General features: G+C 43.2%; 1 protein-coding gene across 5 annotated transcripts in view; it reads left to right on the top strand.

Annotated features, from left to right (window-relative positions):
- The window catches only part of AKT3 (AKT serine/threonine kinase 3), a 305,975-nt gene that overhangs the window by 281,134 nt on the left and 6,534 nt on the right, over positions 1 to 18,307 (top strand). For all 5 annotated transcript variants that reach the window (XM_053909401.1, XM_053909402.1, XM_053909400.1 and 2 more), the window contains one exon: positions 13,883 to 13,985. In XM_053909401.1, the coding sequence (XP_053765376.1) occupies positions 13,883 to 13,985 (103 nt within the window). The remainder of the gene's footprint in view (positions 1 to 13,882; positions 13,986 to 18,307) is intronic.

The following is an 18,307-nucleotide window of genomic DNA, read 5'->3' as shown; positions in this document are numbered from 1 at the left end:
AACTCAGACCATATTCTGTGATCAGTAAAATTAGGAGTAACCAGCAAAGAAATACTTCTCTAAACTTCAAATATTTGAAACTCTTAAAATGAACTTTAATATAATTCACGGACTAAGAAGTAGTTACATTGAAAATCAGAAAATATTGGAGTTAGAAGGACAGTGAAATTTGTGAAAGGTAATCAAGGCAGTTCTTAAATACTTGTACTGGGGTGGGAGTGGGCAAGTAAAATAGAAAGATCAGAAATTAATTAGCTAAGCTTCCAAATAAAATGAGGGAAAGAAATTCAGCAACAGAATCATCATGGTGGAAGTAAGTAGAAGCACACAGTAAATGTAGAAGTACAAATGAATAAATAGAAACGATTGAAAACATCAGGAAAATGCAGTTATATATAAGACTAGTCAAGCAGACAGAGCTCAAAATTAATAAAAAATATTAGGAATGAAAATGAGATACAGAAATATATTGCAATGAAAATGTAATATAACTACCATGAATGTGTGTATATATATATATTTTTTTTTAAGTTTAAGTGTGTATATATATATATTTTAAGTTTATTATTTTGAGAGCGAGAAAGTGCGTGCATATGCGTGAGGAGGGGAGGGGCAGAAAGGAAGAAAGAGAATCCGCGCAACAGCACGGAGCCCCACGCAGGTCTTGATTCCATGAACCTCGAGATCATGACCTGAGCCAAAACTGAGAACTGGACACTTAACTGACTGAGCCACCCAGGCACCCCTATCCTGTTTTTTAAAAAGAGAGTTTATGGATAATTTCAGGCAAGCTTAAAATTACCAGCTGACTCACTCAAGAAAAGTGTGAAAATACCTAATTGTTAAATTAGTTTACAGTCTGTCACTTCTCCAACTCCAGTGTTTTTACCCCAATAAAAAACACCAGTACAAACCCAGATGAATTTTTCAGGTAATCTCCATCAAACATTCAAAGATAAGATAATCCCTATCATTAGAAAAATTTTATACAATCTGTTCTGAAGGAAGAGAGGGGAGGAGGTTATATGCTTCTCAAACTTATTTTGTAACTTTGATCCCAAACCCTGATAAAACTATTACAAGAAAGAAAAATAATAAGCTATTTATGAACAGGGATATAAATATTCTAAATAAACTACTGAGCAATTATTTCCAACAATGCAAATAATATGTATGTTCTGATGTCCATGTTAGATTTGTTCTAGAAATGTGATTATATTAGAAAAAATTAATGTTATTCACCACATTTAGAGATTAAGGGAGAAATCCACATGACCATCTCAAACTTTATAGAAAAACTTGTCATAAAATGAAAGTAGAACATACTCATGGTTTTTAAAAATATATTTAAAACACTTTTAGTAGCATAGAAATAACATGAACCTTCTTTAAGTTTTTATCAAAAATTTTTCTATAGTTAGGGCACCTGGGTGGCTCAGTCGGTTAAGTATCTGACTCTTGATTTCGACTCAGGTCATGATCTCACAGTTGGGGAGATTGAGCTCTGCTCAAGCACACGTGCTCTCTCTCTCAAAATAAATGTTAAAAAAAATTTTTTTTTCTACAAACATTATACTTAATGTTTGAATATTATAAATATTTTCTTTAAACGTAAGAAAAAGGTATCCACCAATATCACATTCTAGGCAGTTTTTATTATAGATTCTAACCAACATAATAAGAAAAAGAAATAAGGGATATGTGACTTTTAAAGGACAAAATAACTTAATAGATCGTTAATGGTGGAATATGTAATAATTAAAGTTTGTCCTATTCTTATAGTGGAATACTGTACTGAATAAAAAATGAGTAAATTGGGCTTATTCAGCATTCAATACTGATAGTCAAAAATACATAAACATAAAAAGTCAGGTCACATAAGATGCCTAGGGAATGATACCATTATTACAATAACTGAAAACGAACTAAAGAAAATTGTATCTGCGACATAATTGGGAGAAAAGTATAGGAATTTGCATGCAAATGACACAAAGGAGCTCCACCACAATATTTGCTTGAATCGAACATAATTGTAATTGGGGGGAATTAAAAATGGGTATTAGTGAGGGGAAAGCAATAGGTATTGAGCTGTGTCTGTGCTTTAGGTCTTAAAAATACAAAAGTCTGAACGTACATTTGACACAATGTCAACATGTGTTGCATCTGGTTGTCATTTTATATTCTTTCCTTTATGCTCAAGATAGTTCTTTTTCAATTTTGTAAGTCGGGTGGAAGGGAAAGAAAGGGAAGCGCCAAGCGCGGTCCTACTCAAGAAAATGGAGGAGTAAAGAGGGTGCGAGAGCTAAATGGAAAACCGCCCACAGAATGGGTTAGATCTGTTTTTTCGCTTTTGTTTTGCTTATGTACCTGGGGGGAGAATGCAGCCAGGGCCCTGAAAGTGGAGCTGTGTAGAAAAAAGTAAGTGTGTGTACCGACAGTAAGACGTACAGTGGGTACATTGTGAGGTGTGAGATTAATAAATACAGGGGCAAGTAAGATATAAGAAAAAAGCAAGATCTGCGAAGCCTCGCCGGTGGGGTTAGTCTTCACGGAAGAGGCGGGGCAGCTGCGTGGTGACAGTCATGGGAAGAAGTGGGAATACCGCGGAAGCAAAGGTGTTCGTAAATGTTTGGTCCTGAAGCCAGGGTGGTGGTGTCTGCCTGCGGGCCCTGCCTTTACCGCGGGAGGCCTGGCCTCTTTGAGTGAGAATGTGTGCGGCCCACCCCACGGTAGGCCCCTGAGGAGAGGCGTGCCTTGTATGGGGAGGGGAGGGCACGGAGGGAAGCCTCACTGCTGACAGGGCAGGGGCCCCGGCCAGAAGCTGAGGCAGGAGATTCCAGAAGTTCATGCGGTGTGCTGAGGTTTTATTCTTCATAAAGGGAAAATACTGATACAGAATGGTGAAGTGACGACCAAGAGGTTTTCAGGGAAGATTGATTTGGAATCTGTGGCTCATTTTGATTTTACTAAGATCTTCATTTTGATCTGCCTCCTACTTATTACATTTGTACTGACTTTCCAGAGGTTTCCTACAGAAAAGAAGGGAAAACTTGCTTTCTAGAGTGTAACTTAAGTACTTGATAGTTTGTTTTGATCACCTCTTTGATACTCATTTCAGTGAAATGGCAGCTGTTTAAATGAGTAATTTATATGGTACTTAGTGTGAGGAGCAGAGCAAGGCCTGCATGAAGTAAGACCTCTTCTGGAAGGGCCTGTGCAGATTTTCCGTATCGATTGTAAGTCTCTGGTTCCTTCAGGAAACGTCCGTGTTCCCTCTTGAACATTACCCTTCATCTCTGTCCAGTTGCGAAGTTAGAACTTTAGTATTTTCTTTTTTTTTTTACATGTTTACCACTTCAAATGCTCTTCATTCTTCTTTTAAAATTAGAAAGTAATCTGTTTTACTGAGCCGTGATTCACCCGTAATGTGTACACGTGAGCGGGTGTTGGTGTACTCGCGGTCATGGTCACCATCGTCTAAATGCAGAGTGAGCGCCCGTATCTCTTCACTCCTCTTTGGAGGCCCAGGTTCCTTTCTGGTACATTCCCCCTCAGCCGAAGGAACTTCCCCCATTTCTTGTAGTGCAAGTTGGCTGGCAAGGAATTTGTTTTCTTTTATCTGATGATGTCTTTATTTTGCCTTCACACTCAGGATATTTTCACTGGATATAAAATTGTGAGTTGGTAGTTTTGTGAGTGCTTATTCAGTTACCTTTTCCCTTGTAAATTATGTGTCACATCTCACCGGCTGCTTGCAAGGTATTTTCGTTTGTGTGATGGCTTTAGAATAAATCAGTCTGACTAGGCCAAGCTACATTTTCCAGAATTCCTTTTGTCGTATGAGACTCTCCTGTGAGATTCGGGGTGCGGGGGGCAGAAGTGAAGCAGCAGGGACTTGTAGCTCCTAATGTTGTTGCTGGTCTGTTTGCTCACCTTGCCTGCCTCTGTTCCCTGTTCCCCTGCAAACCGGTTAGCTTTCCCACTGCTGGGCCAGCGTGTGTGTTGCCATTGCAGGTCCCCAGCTTGCGTGGGACATCTGTGCCAAGGTCAGAGACAGTAAGAAGTGGCGTGGGTTTCAGTCTGTCCTGTGGGCTCCAGTTCCTGCTTCTGGGTTTCGCTGTGTTCTTCTCCCTGCTTTACACGCATCCTCCCCTCCCACCCCCTGCCCTACGGATGCCAAGCTCCACATGTCCTTGAACGTGAAGACAGCAGCCTCACAGAGACTGCATGACCAGCTCTCTCCCTCTGGCCCATCCTCCTTCCTTCTCGTCCTCCCTCTTCTTCCTATGTCCCTCTCTGTCCTTCTCTTTCTCCCTCAGTCTTTCTCTCTCTCTCATGTGCACACACACACACACACACACACACACACACACGTGTTTCTGCTTCTCTGCTCGAACCCTGACTGACAGACTTCAGATTTCAGATTATAATGTGTGTAGGTGAGGGTTCCTTTATATTTATTCTACGTGGAGTTCTCTGAGCTTTCTGAACCTTTCACTAACAGTGGAAGAATTTTAGCCATTATTCCTAGAAATATATATTTTGTTTTACTGTCCCCTCTCCCTTTATAATTCCAATTACACATACATTTCGCCCTTTGACATTATCCCATTGGTCTTTGAAATTGTGTTCATTTTTTTCTAATTTCTTCCTGTGCTCTGCAGACTGAAAAATTTCTATTGATAAATCTTCCAGGTTACCGACCTTCCTCAAATCTTTAAGTTGCTCTAAGCCCACACAGTGAATTTCTTATTTCAGAGGTCATATTTTTCTGTTTTAGATTTTCCATTTGATTCCCTTTTTTTAATAGTTTCCATTTCTCCATGTCTTTATTCATTAGGAACATATTTTATCATTGAGCATAGTTGTAAAATCTGCTTGAAAATTCACATCTGCCAACAGAGTCCAGGCCTTGTTCACATCATCTCCCTGATTGTCTCTTTGTGGTGGGTGTGTCGTCTTCCCCTGTTTCTTTTGATGTGGCGTCAGTCTGGACTATGTCCTGGACACTGTGACTGACACACAGTAGCGCCTCTGAATCCTGTTAGATTACAGCAAAGAATTTTGAGTTTTTGTATTTGTAGGCAGTTTGTCATGGCCGAACTGAAATGGCAACGTCTGTGTCCTCCACAGGGAGCGTCAAAATTTTACGTTGGCTTATTTAGACTTCCCTGGGGAGCTTGGAGTCTGCCCTGTGCAAGTGCGGTTTGGGAGTCAGCCGGACACGTGGGCGCACTAGACGCAGAACGTGGGGTTCCCCGTCTTTCACTCTCCCCACTTGAAGCTGCTGTGCCCATCTCCAACTCTGTCTTCTCATTATTTAATGAGTTATTTGAGTTTCTGGTCACCTGTCAAGAAATGTTTGTTGGTATTGTAAAGCTTAGCAGATGACGTAGTTAAATAACGTTTGCCAAAGATTTATTTGTTTTGTTAGAAATAAATTCCTCTTTTTCATATTCCCACTTCTCCTGGGTGTGTGCACATTCACATACAAACACAGCATAAAACCAGTTTTTTAGGACAACAGAGATTAAATAAACCTACCTAAGCTTAGTTACTCTCTTGAATTGTTTTAAAGAGATAGAGTTAAAGCCTTAGATTATTGTCTATGGCATATCTAAGCATCCAGTAGCGTTAGCGTTTTTTTTTTTAAATTGTCCTCCACTTTCTGGTTTTTTTTTTAATGTTTTTTATTTATTTATTTATTTATTTTGAGAAAGAGAGCACATGCCTCAGTGGGAGAGGGGTAGGGAGAGAGGGAGAGAGAGAATCCCAAGCAGGCTCTGTGCTGTCAGTGTAGAGCCCGATGTGGGGCCTGATCCCCCAAACTGTGAGATCCTGGCCTCAGCCAAAACCAAGAGCCAGATGCCCAACCGACTGAGTCTCTCAGGTGCCCCAAAGTGTTGGCAGTTTTTGTTGCTAGTATCTGTGTTCATAGTCTTTTTTGATCCATATCAGAGTGGTGGACATAACCATAGTATTCAAATAGGATGACAATTAGGGTTCCGTAGTCACTGTATCCATTTTTCCTGCAAGTTTCAAGCCCTGCTTTGTATTTCTAGAGCGCCTACACTGAAGACAGAAGGAAGAGCACAGAAAGCGTATGGTAACAATTGATTGGTTGCTGGGGAAGGGTAGAGGACACTGACCCTAAGAGACCGTGGTGTCTGTACTCCCCGGCTGTCATTCCAGCCACACCAGGAGTGGGGACTATGACTTACTATAATAAGTTCAGGGACATGTTTTCTCTCTGTTCTTTCATTTATGCCAAAAACCTACACAGTGCTTTAGAAACATTGCAGATGATAGCATGACTTGGTAACTTGTAACTCTGGTAGAGGAGTAGCGTGGGAGTAGTTAGGGGCTGCAGCATTGCTGCCTCTCTGTGGTCTTGAGGCTGGACAAGTAAATGCACCCTGATGATGCCTTTGCAGTAAACTGCAAGCAAAGTCCAGAAGCCAGCACTGCGATCTTCGTGTTTACATTGTCCGGAACTACGTATCCTGAAAACAGACTAGCTTTCAAAGAAAGAGATGTCCTAGGTTTATCACGTTTGTTGGGAAAATAGGTCAAGTTGGCAGTTCATGACACCGCGGCCATCCATCGAGTAGGTAGCTGAGGTGTGGAGTTGAGTGTTTCTGGACTTGGCCTGTACCTCCGCGTTCCTAAACGAGAGTTTGCAGTTGGCACAGGAGTGTTTTGAGAATATGTCCTGAGCGAGGGAGGGAAAATTAAGATGATACTGGTTTAAAGGCAAAAATAAAATGGGATGTGATCATCTGCTAGGACTGCTATGACAAAGTACCACGGACTGGGTGACTTCATGGAAGTTGGTTTTCCTGAAGTTCTGGGGGCTGGACGTCCAAGATCAGGAGACTGGCAGGGTTGGTTGCTTTCTTCTGAAGCCTCTTTCCTTGGCTTGTGAACGGCCACCTTACCTGCTCATCCTCACGTGGTCTTTCCTCTTCCTGTGCGTGCCTCCGGAGTCTCTGTGTGTGTCCACATTTCCTCTTCCTGCAAGGACACCTGTCAGGTTGGACTGAGGCCCACACTGACACCTTGTTCTAATGGAGTCATCTCTTGAAAGGCCATCTCTCCCAGCACGGCCCCTGGGGATTAGGACTCCCAACATCTGGATGTGGGGGAGGGGGCACAGTTCAGCCCAGAAGAATTAAATATTTGAAATGTGTTCAGTGGTTTAGAGTGAACACCTGCCCTGGAGCTCTGAGGAAACCGCGGCTCGGTGTCCCCAGATTTGCGTGGTAGCACCTCTGTTGGGGCCTGTGGTGGTTCTTTGCATGTTCTCTCTCATCCCTTTCCCTATAGGGTTCTCGCTTCCCTGTGTGGATGTTTCTATTTTACTGGGTCCTCTTCTGCTACTGTGTGTGAGTTGAGGGGAGGAAATACGCTCCCAGCACGAATGTCTTGACTTTGACTGACGTCCAGAGAAGCAGTCAAAGGCAAAGGCGTTTTCATGCCGTGTCTCTCCAGGCGCCGCGGTAGAGAGAGCTTGGGATTGGGAGAGGGAGGGTTTGCTGCTCTGGTTGTTACTTGTGTCATCTTCAGCAAGTCATTTTACTAAGTGTGCTTCGATCTCCTTGTTTCTACAAGGGTAGACTGCATGCTCTCTGACAGCTCCCTCCAGCCCCAAGATCGATGTTTTCGTTTACTCGTGCCACTAAGTGGCAAGCGCTGTTCTAGGAACTGGGGGTGTGGCATCACTGCAAAACCAAGTCCCAGATGAGACAAGTATGAAACAACTAGCAAGATGGTAGATTTAATCTCAACCATATCAGGAGTCACACTGAGGGCAGATGGTCTAAATGCCACAATTAAAAGAGATTGTCAGGTTGGACAGAAAGCAAGAATCACCTGTATGCTGCCTACAAGAAACCCATCTAAATGTAAATTACAAATAGATAAAGACAAAAGGATGGGAAACCATGTACCATGCTTATACTAATCAAGAACTAGAGTGGCTGTATCAGTATCCCATGAAGAAGATTTCAAGGCAATGTTATCGGAGATGAGGAGGATTGTTTCATCATGATATAGGGATCAGTTCATCAAGAGGATGTAAAAAACCTTAATTATTTTTGCATCTAATAACAAAACTTAAAATACATAAAACAAAAATTAATAGAACTGAAAGAAAAAACAAGTAAATCCACATTATAGTTGGGCATGTCAATGCCTGTTTTCAAATAATTGATACAAGCAGCAGAGAGAAAATCGTTAGGTTATGAAAGAGTTTAGCAATCCCATCCACCAACTTAATCTAACTGACACAGAACCCCATCCGACAACAGAACAGTATTCATTCTCCTCAAGATCACATAGATCGTTTGCCATTGAGCAGAACAACTCTATAAATCTTAAAGGATTCAAATAGTTTTAAAGCATGAAAAGAGAATAAAAACAAATCAAAACAGAGATACATGGAAAATCCTCAAGTATTTGGAAACTCAGCACAATCTTCAATAATCTGTGGGTCAAACAAAGAAATCAAAAGGGAAATTAGAAAGGATTTTGAATGGACTAAAAATGAAAACAAAGCTTGTTCTGCTGTGGGATAGCTAACATAATACGTCAAGGGAAATTTGTAGCACTGAAGGACTGCATTTGAAAGGAAGAAAGGTCCAAGATCAGTGACCTTATCTTCCACCTTAAGAAACTAGAAAAAAAGAACAAATTAAACTCCATTACACAGAAGAAAGGAAATTATAAAGATTGGGGCAGCAGTCAGTGAAATAAAAAAAAATAAAATAAATAAAAAAATAAAATCAATGAAAAGAAAACTGGTTCTTTGAGAAGATTAACAAAATTGAGAAATTTCTAACCAAAGTGAACAGAAAAGCAGGAAGACAAGTTATGAATATCATGAATGAGAGGGGTGGCTTCACTATAGACTTTATGGGTATTAAATGGGTAACAGGAAATAGTATGAAAATCTTCATGTCCATAAAACCAACAGTTTTGCTGAAATGGACAAATCTCTTGAAAGACACAAATTACCAAGAAGAAATAGATATCATGAATAGCCTTGTACCTGTTAAAGAAATTACATTTGTAGTTAAAATTCGTCCCACAAAAGACTCCCAAACCATTTGGTTTCACCAGTGAATTCTCCCAAACATTTACATGAGGAATAGTATCAATTCTATGCAAATCTTCAATTCTCTGGAGCAATAAGGCAGTATTTCCCAGTTCATTCTAGTAGTTTAGCTTAACCTGATACCAAATGCAGGCAAAGGTAATACAAAAAAAGAAAGCTATAGAACAATTTCCTTAATGAAATTATATACAAAAATACTTAATGTAATTTTAGCAAATCAAATCCAGCAATACATACAAGAATAGCACATCATCACCAAATGGGATTTATACTAGAAATACAGAGTTGGTTTAACATTTAAAAACCAACTACTGAAATTTACCATATTAACAATAACTAAGAAATACACATGGTTATCTCACTGGATGCAGGGAAAAAAAAGCATTCGAGAAAATCCAACATCCATCTGATTTAAACACAAAGCAAACCAACAAAAATGCTCCCAGTAAACCAGGAACTGGAAACTTCTCTGCCCTCATAAAGGACATCTAAGGAAAACTTATCACTAATATCCTAGTGGGGAAAGACTGAGTGATTTTCACAAAGTGAAGATGTTCACTCTGTTCAACATTGTACTGGAGTTTCTGGCCAGGGCAGGAAAAGAAGTAAAGAAAAAGAAATAAAATGCATTCAGATTGGAAAGAAAGAAGTAAGTCTGTCTTATTCAGGGACAACACTATTACCTATATAGAAAATCAGATGGAATCTATAAAAAAACTACTAAAGTTTAACTCATTAGTTGTTTGATACAAGCTAAATATACAAAAGATTGCACAATACAAAAATAACTAAATGTATACAGCAGCAACGGACAATCCAAAATGGAAATTAATGTCACTTATGACTGCAACAGAAATATGAAGTACTTAGGGATACTTCTGACAAAGATGAAAGCCCTTCATACTGCAAACTAAAAAATATTGTAAGGAAATTAAAGACAATATACAGCAGGGGAGACATCTAATGCATTCATGATTTAGAAGACTCAGTATTTTTAAGATGATAGTTCTCTCAAAATTAATACATGAATTCAACACAATCTTAATCAATATGCTAGCAAGCTGTTTTGTAGAAATTGTTAGGTTCATTCTAAAATTCATCTGGAATGCCAAGGACTTAGAATAGCCAGAACAATTTTGACAAAAAAGAAAGTTGGAAAGCTTACATTGCCCAGCTTCAAGACTTACTAAGTTACAGGAATCAGGACAGTTTGTTCTGGACAGATAACATCTTTATTTGCCCACAGAGAATCTAGAAATCTAGACCCATGCATAACTGGTTAATTGACCTGGAATAGACGTGCAAAGATCACTCAGTCCAACAAATTGTGATGGTAAAATGCACATACATACTTTTTTAAAAAAGAATTTGCAGCATATACAAAATTAACTCAAAACAGATCATAGGCCTAAAGGTAGAGCCTTCTAGAAGAATATACAGGAGAAAACCTTTGCAGTGTTAAGTTACACAGAGACTTCGTAGATGAGAGTGGTGTGTGATCCACAAAGAAAAACTGACAAATCAGACAGCATCATTAGGAATGTGTGTTCTTCAGGAGGTACTGTTAAGAGAATGACAGGAAAAGTCACAAACTGGAAGAATATATGCAAATCGTAAATCTGATTAAAGACATACACGCAGATTGTGTGTAAAAAAAAAACAAAACTCTGCATTTCATGACAAAAAGGGGAGTGGGGCAAATATTAAACAGACGCTTCACCAAAGAAGTTACAAATTCATGAAAAATACGATTATTCATTAGGGAAATAAATACATTAAAACCATAGTGAAATACCACCGCACATCCAAATGTCTTTTACTGAAGAGACCAACCGAACCAGTAGTGGCAAGAACATAGTGGAACTTTGATCCACTGGTGGTAGTAACATAACATGAAGCGACCGCTTTGCAAAAACAGTTTGGCAGTTTCTTAAACAGTTAAATGTACATCTAGCATGTGACCCAGCCATTCCACTCTTTGGTATGTGTCCAAAATGAATGAAATCTCATCTCTGTACAAAGACTTGGACCTCAAGAGTCCTAGCAGCTTTATCTGTAATAGCCCCAAACTGGAAGCAACCCAGATGTCCACTGACAGGTGATGGGTAAACAGATGGCGGTACACCTGTATGACGGAACGTCACCCAGCCATGCAGTGGATGAGCTGTTGACACATGAAGTCACATAGACGGACGTCAAAATAATGGTGCTAACTGAAAAAAATCAGAGAAAGGATACATGGTATACGATTCCATTTACATACAAGTCCTGAAAATACAAACAAATCAATCATGGCACAAAGCGTGTCAGTCATTGCCTGCAGGGACGGAGGAGGGAGAGAGAGCTCACAACGGGCTCGTGAGGAAACAAACGTTTCTCCATCTTGATTTTGGTCATAGTTTCTTGGGTGAGTACACGTGTCAAAACATGTCACTTTGTACACTCCTGACATGTACAGTTTATTGTGTGTCAGTCAGCCCTCACCCTCACGGAGCTTCTGTTTTATTGGGAGAAGGTGTAATGGCAGTGACGGTAAACAAATGTAAGTCTGTTTTGCATGTGTGTGCGTAGGTGTATTGAGTCAGGTGCTGAAACACCATTTGGAGGAAAATGAAGCAGTGTGAGGATAGAAGGGGACGGGAGGGCGGCCACCTGGGAGAGGAGGCCAGGTAAGCCTTTGTAGCATTGGGACATCTGAGCAGCGACCAGCTTAAGCCTCCTGTGACCTTTGAAAACTGTTTGAGTGACCATTCTGGCTGTCACCTGAAAGGCTGGCAGCTTTTCTCCCAACTAGAAGGTCAGTCTTTGCCCTCAGAGGGGGGCCGCTGGGAAGGGTGGGCAGAGGTTAGCAAAGCCAATGGCACATGCCCAGAAACCCACCTCTGCCAAGAAGAGTTTCTTGTGGCGAATTTTTGCTTGGAAGGACGTGGAGGAACCATTTTTTGAGCATTTGGAAAATGGTGACTCAACCAGAGCCCCAGTCTCCAGTTGTCTGCAGGTAGAGGCAGTGACCCCTCCTTCTTCAAAGAGGAAAGCCCCAAGTTCTCTGATCCCGATCACCTTTGCTGTTCCCGTGTGTGTAAGAACGCCCTTGAGTCTGAGAGGAAGAGGGAAGACTTCCGTCAATGGAGCGAGTGCCCGCGTGGCCTGGGGAGCATCCCAGAGCAGGGTGCATGTGACAGAGGAGCTTGGCCCAGGTGAGATCAAGGCTGTGGGAAGAAAACCAGGCTGCTGTTCCGAAGCCACTGCCAGTGACGAGTGGAACCTGGATTAGGTCCGTCCCCCCAAAAGTGCTTGCTAATAACCAGGGCTGTGCACTGGGGGCAAAGAGAAGGAATGATAAGAAGAAAAGAGATTAAAAATGCCCTGTTACATGGGCCATAAACAGGTGTGGTCCTTCATTCTGAAAATGCGCTTTTAATTCTGCTCAGCCCCTGGTGTTTTAAAACATAGTCTGTTTAGAGAATAATTTAAAGATTTTTGCCTATTTAACATAAATTTGGTGACAGTAAGAGTGGGAAAATGCACTGAGTTAAAGCCAGTTGTGTGTTTCGTAAAATTTGTATAAAACATATTGATTTCTATCACTCTGTTTCCTGTTTTTCTGTACACACGGGAATTTTATTATAAAAGCAGTGTCTCCTGGGGTGCCTGGGTGGCTCAGTCGGGTAAGCATCTAACTTTGACTCAGGTCGTGATCTTGAGGTTTGTGAGTCTGAGCCCCACATCTGGCTCTGTACTGATGGGGCAGAGCCTGCTTTGGATTCTCTCTCTGCCCCTCCCCCATTCCCTCCCCCCCTCCGTCTCTCTCTCTCTCTCAAAATAAATAAAAATAAACCTTAAAAAAATAAAAACAATAAAAGCAGTATCTCGTATTCTGAATGGTACTCGTGAGAGCGTGTACTCTGACTCCAGGTCCTGGGTCGGGACTCCCTGTGTGAACAAGAAATCTGTAGACTCTCCTGCGAGGCCAGAGCCCTGACAAGCAGGAGTCACACCCCAGCCAGTGGAGGTCACAGAGGCTCGGGCTTCTGTGGCTTCTGTGACCTTCAGCAGCCCCAGGCTTCCCCAGTGCCACACCTGCTGCAGGTCTGAGGCAGAAGAATCCAGCTCTGTCAGTTCCTAGAGTGATCACTCTTGACCCTCTCTTGGGTCACTGTCCCCAACAAGGATCTGATGCAACCTAGGGACGCAACGTTTGCACCTAACTTCAGGGGCTACCAAGACCCCCGTCCCAGGGCAGGGGCAGGAGGTAACGCCCATCTGAAGTAAGCAGGTGTCATTCTGTGCCAAGGACAGGGGCAGCACCCGGTGACCTGGAATAACTGTCACTAGGTTGTGTTCTTAATGATACAGCCTGGTGGGCCAGGCGCCAGCGAGAGAACCGAGGGCAGGTCGTGCTTCTGCTGCACTGGGTAGAGCCTGCATTTTGTTACAGGGGTTTACATCTGTATGGTTTGTGTGCGTGTTTGTTACTGGGGGAAAAACTAGGACTTTTCAGTATCCTCTTTGCACCCTGTTCTTTGGTGTTCATGTGTTCTATTTCACACAATCCCTCCAATTTTATACAGAACAACCAAGTACCTCCTGTTCTGTGCTCCCGACTGTTGACTGGGAAGCCGAACGCCACGTCTCCCATACACAGTGACTCAGAGTGTGGTCTCTCTGGCACTGTTCACTTCACTATTTGCTCCCTAATTTTATCCTAGAAATTAATTTTCCTAAATTGCAATCTGTTAACAGGACTCTTGTTCTTTCTTCTTGCAGCTTGTACCTCCTTTTAAGCCTCAAGTAACATCTGAGACAGATACCAGATATTTTGATGAAGAATTTACAGCTCAGACTATTACAATAACACCACCTGAAAAATGTAAGTAAACCTAATAGTTGAAAATGTTTGACTATAATTGAAGAAAACAGCCGCTTTTTAAAAAAAAGTTTTTTTTAATGTTTATTTTTGAGAGAGACAGAGTATGAGCAGGGGAGGGGCAGACAGAGAGGGAGATACAGAATCTGAAGCAGGATCTAGGCTGAGCTGTCAGCACAGAGCCCTACATGGGGCTCGAATCCATGAACCATGAGATCATGACCCGAGCTGAAGTTGGATGCTTAACCAGCTCAGCCACCCAGGGGGCCCCTGATATTTTCTTATCGGATATTTTCAAGATCAAAGTCCACAGTGACTTACTCCATTCCACTTAAGAATGTGGAGTCCCTGGGGCTCCAACTTTTGATTTTAGCTCAGGTCATGATCTCGCAGTTCCTGAGTTCGAGCCCCGCATTGGGCTTTGTACTGACAGTGAGGAGCCTGCTTGGGATTCCTTTCTCTCTCTCTCTCTCTCTCTCCCTTCCCTGCTTGAGTGCATTCTTTCTGTTTCTCTCATAAAAGAACATGGAGTTCTGAAGTGGAAATACCAAAGACAGTAGCTGAAGTAGCTGAGAGAAACGTTTTTGGGAGCCAGAAAAATTACATAAAGAAAAATTGCAGCCTGAGAATTACAGACTAAATTATAGACAACTTAGCCCTTGCTTACTATTCTAGCGCGCTCTTGCCATCCGCTGAGAGGATTCTGAGGTAGACCCTGCTGTGCGTCCCCAACTGCTCACTCCCAGACCACCCTCAGAATCGTGCTAATTCTAGTTTCCTGCGTTCTTAATAGTTCTAAATTCACTCTAAATGGAATCACCCTGTTTTTATTTAGCTTTGTCTTAAGCACTAATATCTGTAAAGACATAATTTTGTTTGCTAGTAACTTTTTGATACAAGTAAAGTGAATTACACGTGTGTTAAAACTAAACATTCATGCACCACGTAAGATCATTCCACAGACCCTAGTATGTGCACACTCTTCGATCAATATCCCAAACACGTGGGCTTTCAAGGAAAGAAAGGTACCAGTTAAAACTTCCAGACAAGACACTCTCGTGCCGACAAAGGACTGTGTGTCTGTCGTCATTAGCTCAGCAGCGAGGATAAAATTGAGTGTGAGGGGCAGGCTTGAAAAGCCAGATGTCTTCCAGTCACACGTCTCTTGGCTCACAATCCCTTTGTGGTAGTTTTCTCTCCTTCTCTTCCCTTTAGGTCCCTTCCCACTGTTCTTCCCCCCTCTTTCCTTTGCGAAAGGCAGGGTAGCGGAAGTGCTTGTTCACAGCGAGGGTCCGTGAGCGGGAAGGTTGAGGCACGGTGTTCTTCCAGCAGCGGACGTGGCCACCTGATGGTCTGGGGTTTCCAGCCCCGGGCCCGGGGCCTGACAACAAGGGGCTGTGAACACACCCTGAAGTGAAAAATATAATTACGTATGATACGCATAAGTGTGCTTTTCTTTCTTAAGATTTGCTGCAAGTTAAGAACCTCTTAACTTTAATTTTATAAAGGAAGAAATTGCAACCCAAAGAGAAATTGAGCTGCCCGAGTCCCTCAGTCAGTGTCAGCAGCCTTGCCGGGGCCCAGGCCAAGTTGTGAAAGATTAGTATGTTGAAGTGCTTCTCAGGGTATATCCCCAGTTGGACGACGGGCTTCCGTTCTGTCTTGATCTTACAATGGTAAGAGTTGAAGACCACGTTGGACACCCTGTGCAGTCGTGGGCAGGTAGCTCAGGGCCCGCGTGAGCAGAATGGTGGGCACAGGCCGTGGCACCGATTCCGCTGGCCCCAGAGTGGACCGTGGCAGGCAATCCACTCGTCTGAAATGCTGGGCAGCACCAGTGAGATGGTGGGTGGGCCCGTGAGCACTTTCCGCCATAGAACATTTGCTAGGCCTCATCATTTGGATATGCTGTCACCTGTGATCAGACCACATCCTGCCCTTGCCCACAACCCTCTGGTGGCTCCCTAAATCTGTACTCTAAATCCGACTGATCCCACTGGCTCCCACAGGCCTGTCTGATCCCGGCCTTCTCCTGCTCCATCTTGCCCCCCGTCCCTGCGTTCAGCCACCCCTGGAGCACGCCGTGCCTCACTGTGTTTTACCGTGCCTCAGCACTGGTGTGCTAAGCGTTGTCCTGCTTCCGGTGCTCTTTCCCTCGACGTGTGCATGAACAGCTCTTACTTGTCCTCACATCGCAGCTTAAAGGTCACTTTGTCAGAGAGCCTTCTTTAACCTCCCATCTAAAGAACGGTGCAGCATGTTGGACACCGTCTCCTGCCCCCCTTGATGCTCTACGTTGACGATTGCTGATGGTCTTCCAGTTAATGTGTTTATTCCTTTGTTTACTGTCTATATGTCCAACTAGAAAGCAGTAACCCTGAGAAGAACGACCTGGTTTCTTATTCACTGCTGGCCTCAGCTGCTAGCTGGGCACTTGGCCCAGTGTCAGTGCTCAGTAAACATATAGTAAATGAATGAACTCTACAGGCAACATAATGGCAATAAATTCATATCTTTCACTCTAAGCGTCAGTGGGCTAAACTAGTTCCAATCAAAAGACATAGGATAAGAAAACAAGATCCATCTCTGTGCTGTTTACAGGAGACCCATTTTAGACCTAAAGACACCTGAAAATAAGGGGATGGAGAACCATCTATCATGCTAATGGTCGCCAAAAGAAAGCTGGAGTAGCCATACTTATATCAGACAATCTAGATTTTAAAATAAAGACTGTAACAAGAGATGAAGAAGGGCATTATATCATAATTATGTGGTCTGTCCGCCAAGAAAACCTAACAGTTGTAAACATTTATGCTCCAAAGGTGGAAGCACCCAAATATATAAATCAATCACAAACATAAAGAAACTCATTGATAATGATACTGTCATAGTAGGGGACTAAATGATGAATAAGCATTATGGTGGGAGGCAGGGTAGGCTCCCGGCCAGAAGGTGGCCAGCTCTTTCCAGAGATCATACTGGATCATACTGATGGCCTCCACCCGCGTCCAGGATTTTGTGCTTCTTCTCGCCGCCCCACGTCATACCCACAGCAGCCTAGAAGGTGAGGTCCCAACGTGTCTCTGTGTCAGCCACCACCTCTTCGAGACCATTTTCTCTAGTAAAGAGAGCTTTGGAATTTGTGGACTCTTTTAAGACAACTAGGTATGTGGTCTTGAAAGTCACAGAAATAGGGACAGTCTGTAAACGCAAAGCCACGAGAACATATTTTGCTTCCAAAGGTGGGAGTCCAGTCCCAGCAAGGATGAGCCTGGTGAGCCTGAAATGCAAGGCAAAGGGAACCGTAAAGGATGAGAAGAGACTGGGGTTGGGGGTGCCCCTGTTCACGTCCTGACTCTGCCACCCCATCCCTGGAAAGGGGCGGGTCACTCTGCCCTCTGGGAAAGAGGATGCAGGGCTGGCTAATGTCCCCGGGCCCCGACTTTCCCCTGCTGTGTGCCTGAGAAGCCATCTCTTTGGGAAAAGCACCTGAGTTGTGCAGCTTTGAATGGCCGTAGCTTTGATTTTATTGAAGTGCCACACAAACCGGTCTGTAGTGTTCTGTGTCCTGTGATGCATGCTTGGAGCGTGGTGACAGGCCCAGTACAGTAAACGCCCAGCAGAAGAGTGGGTATGAATCTGGGAGGACTGTGGGAGGCCAAAATATGATGCAGGGAGTGGAAGGGACCCCACAGACCAGCTCCCGAATCCAGGACTACGAGTAAGTTAAACCTCAGGCTCTGTGGCAGGTGCTGCCCTGGCCATCAGTCCTTTCTTCATACTGACTTGATTTAGAAGCCCTGGCGGTCAAGGCCTAGGTGTCTCCAGGATTCAACTTGCAGCCTCACCCCACACTCCAGACTCACATGGCACTGGTCGTGCTGAGAGCGTGTCGTTAACACATCCTCTGTGGCTTGATTTCTAGAACTTAGAAAATGAGGGGGACCCAGCACAGTTTCCAGAATATAATCTGAATCCGGCGTCTCAGCTTCTTGGTCAGCAGAACGGAATGTCGTGACAGAGCATTTTGTCACTAACAGCATCCGTGTCATTTTAGACGTGGGGAACGCTGTATCTGCCCAGTGACTCGCTGATTGAAAGGGTATAAAGTGTGTTTCTAGTGTGAGACCGGGGTCAGCAGGAGGCCTACACACTGTAGTACCTTCCAAGGTGGACCTCAGAATCGACCTATGAACGTGTGGCTGTTTCGGGTATCGGAACCCAGAAACCTGAGTCCAGCAGAGTCCTGCGTCTGACTGGGCGTCTGGTTTCCTGATTCTGCAGAGGGAGTGAGGGCCAGCTGAGGCCAGGGGGCGCCTGGTGGA

This window comes from Panthera pardus, unplaced genomic scaffold (assembly GCF_024362965.1).
Source record: "Panthera pardus isolate Hobbes unplaced genomic scaffold, ASM2436296v1 HiC_scaffold_21, whole genome shotgun sequence".
NCBI lineage: Eukaryota > Metazoa > Chordata > Mammalia > Carnivora > Felidae > Panthera > Panthera pardus.
The sequence above is the reverse complement of the archived record's forward strand: the minus strand, read 5'-3'. Positions and strand labels throughout refer to the sequence as shown.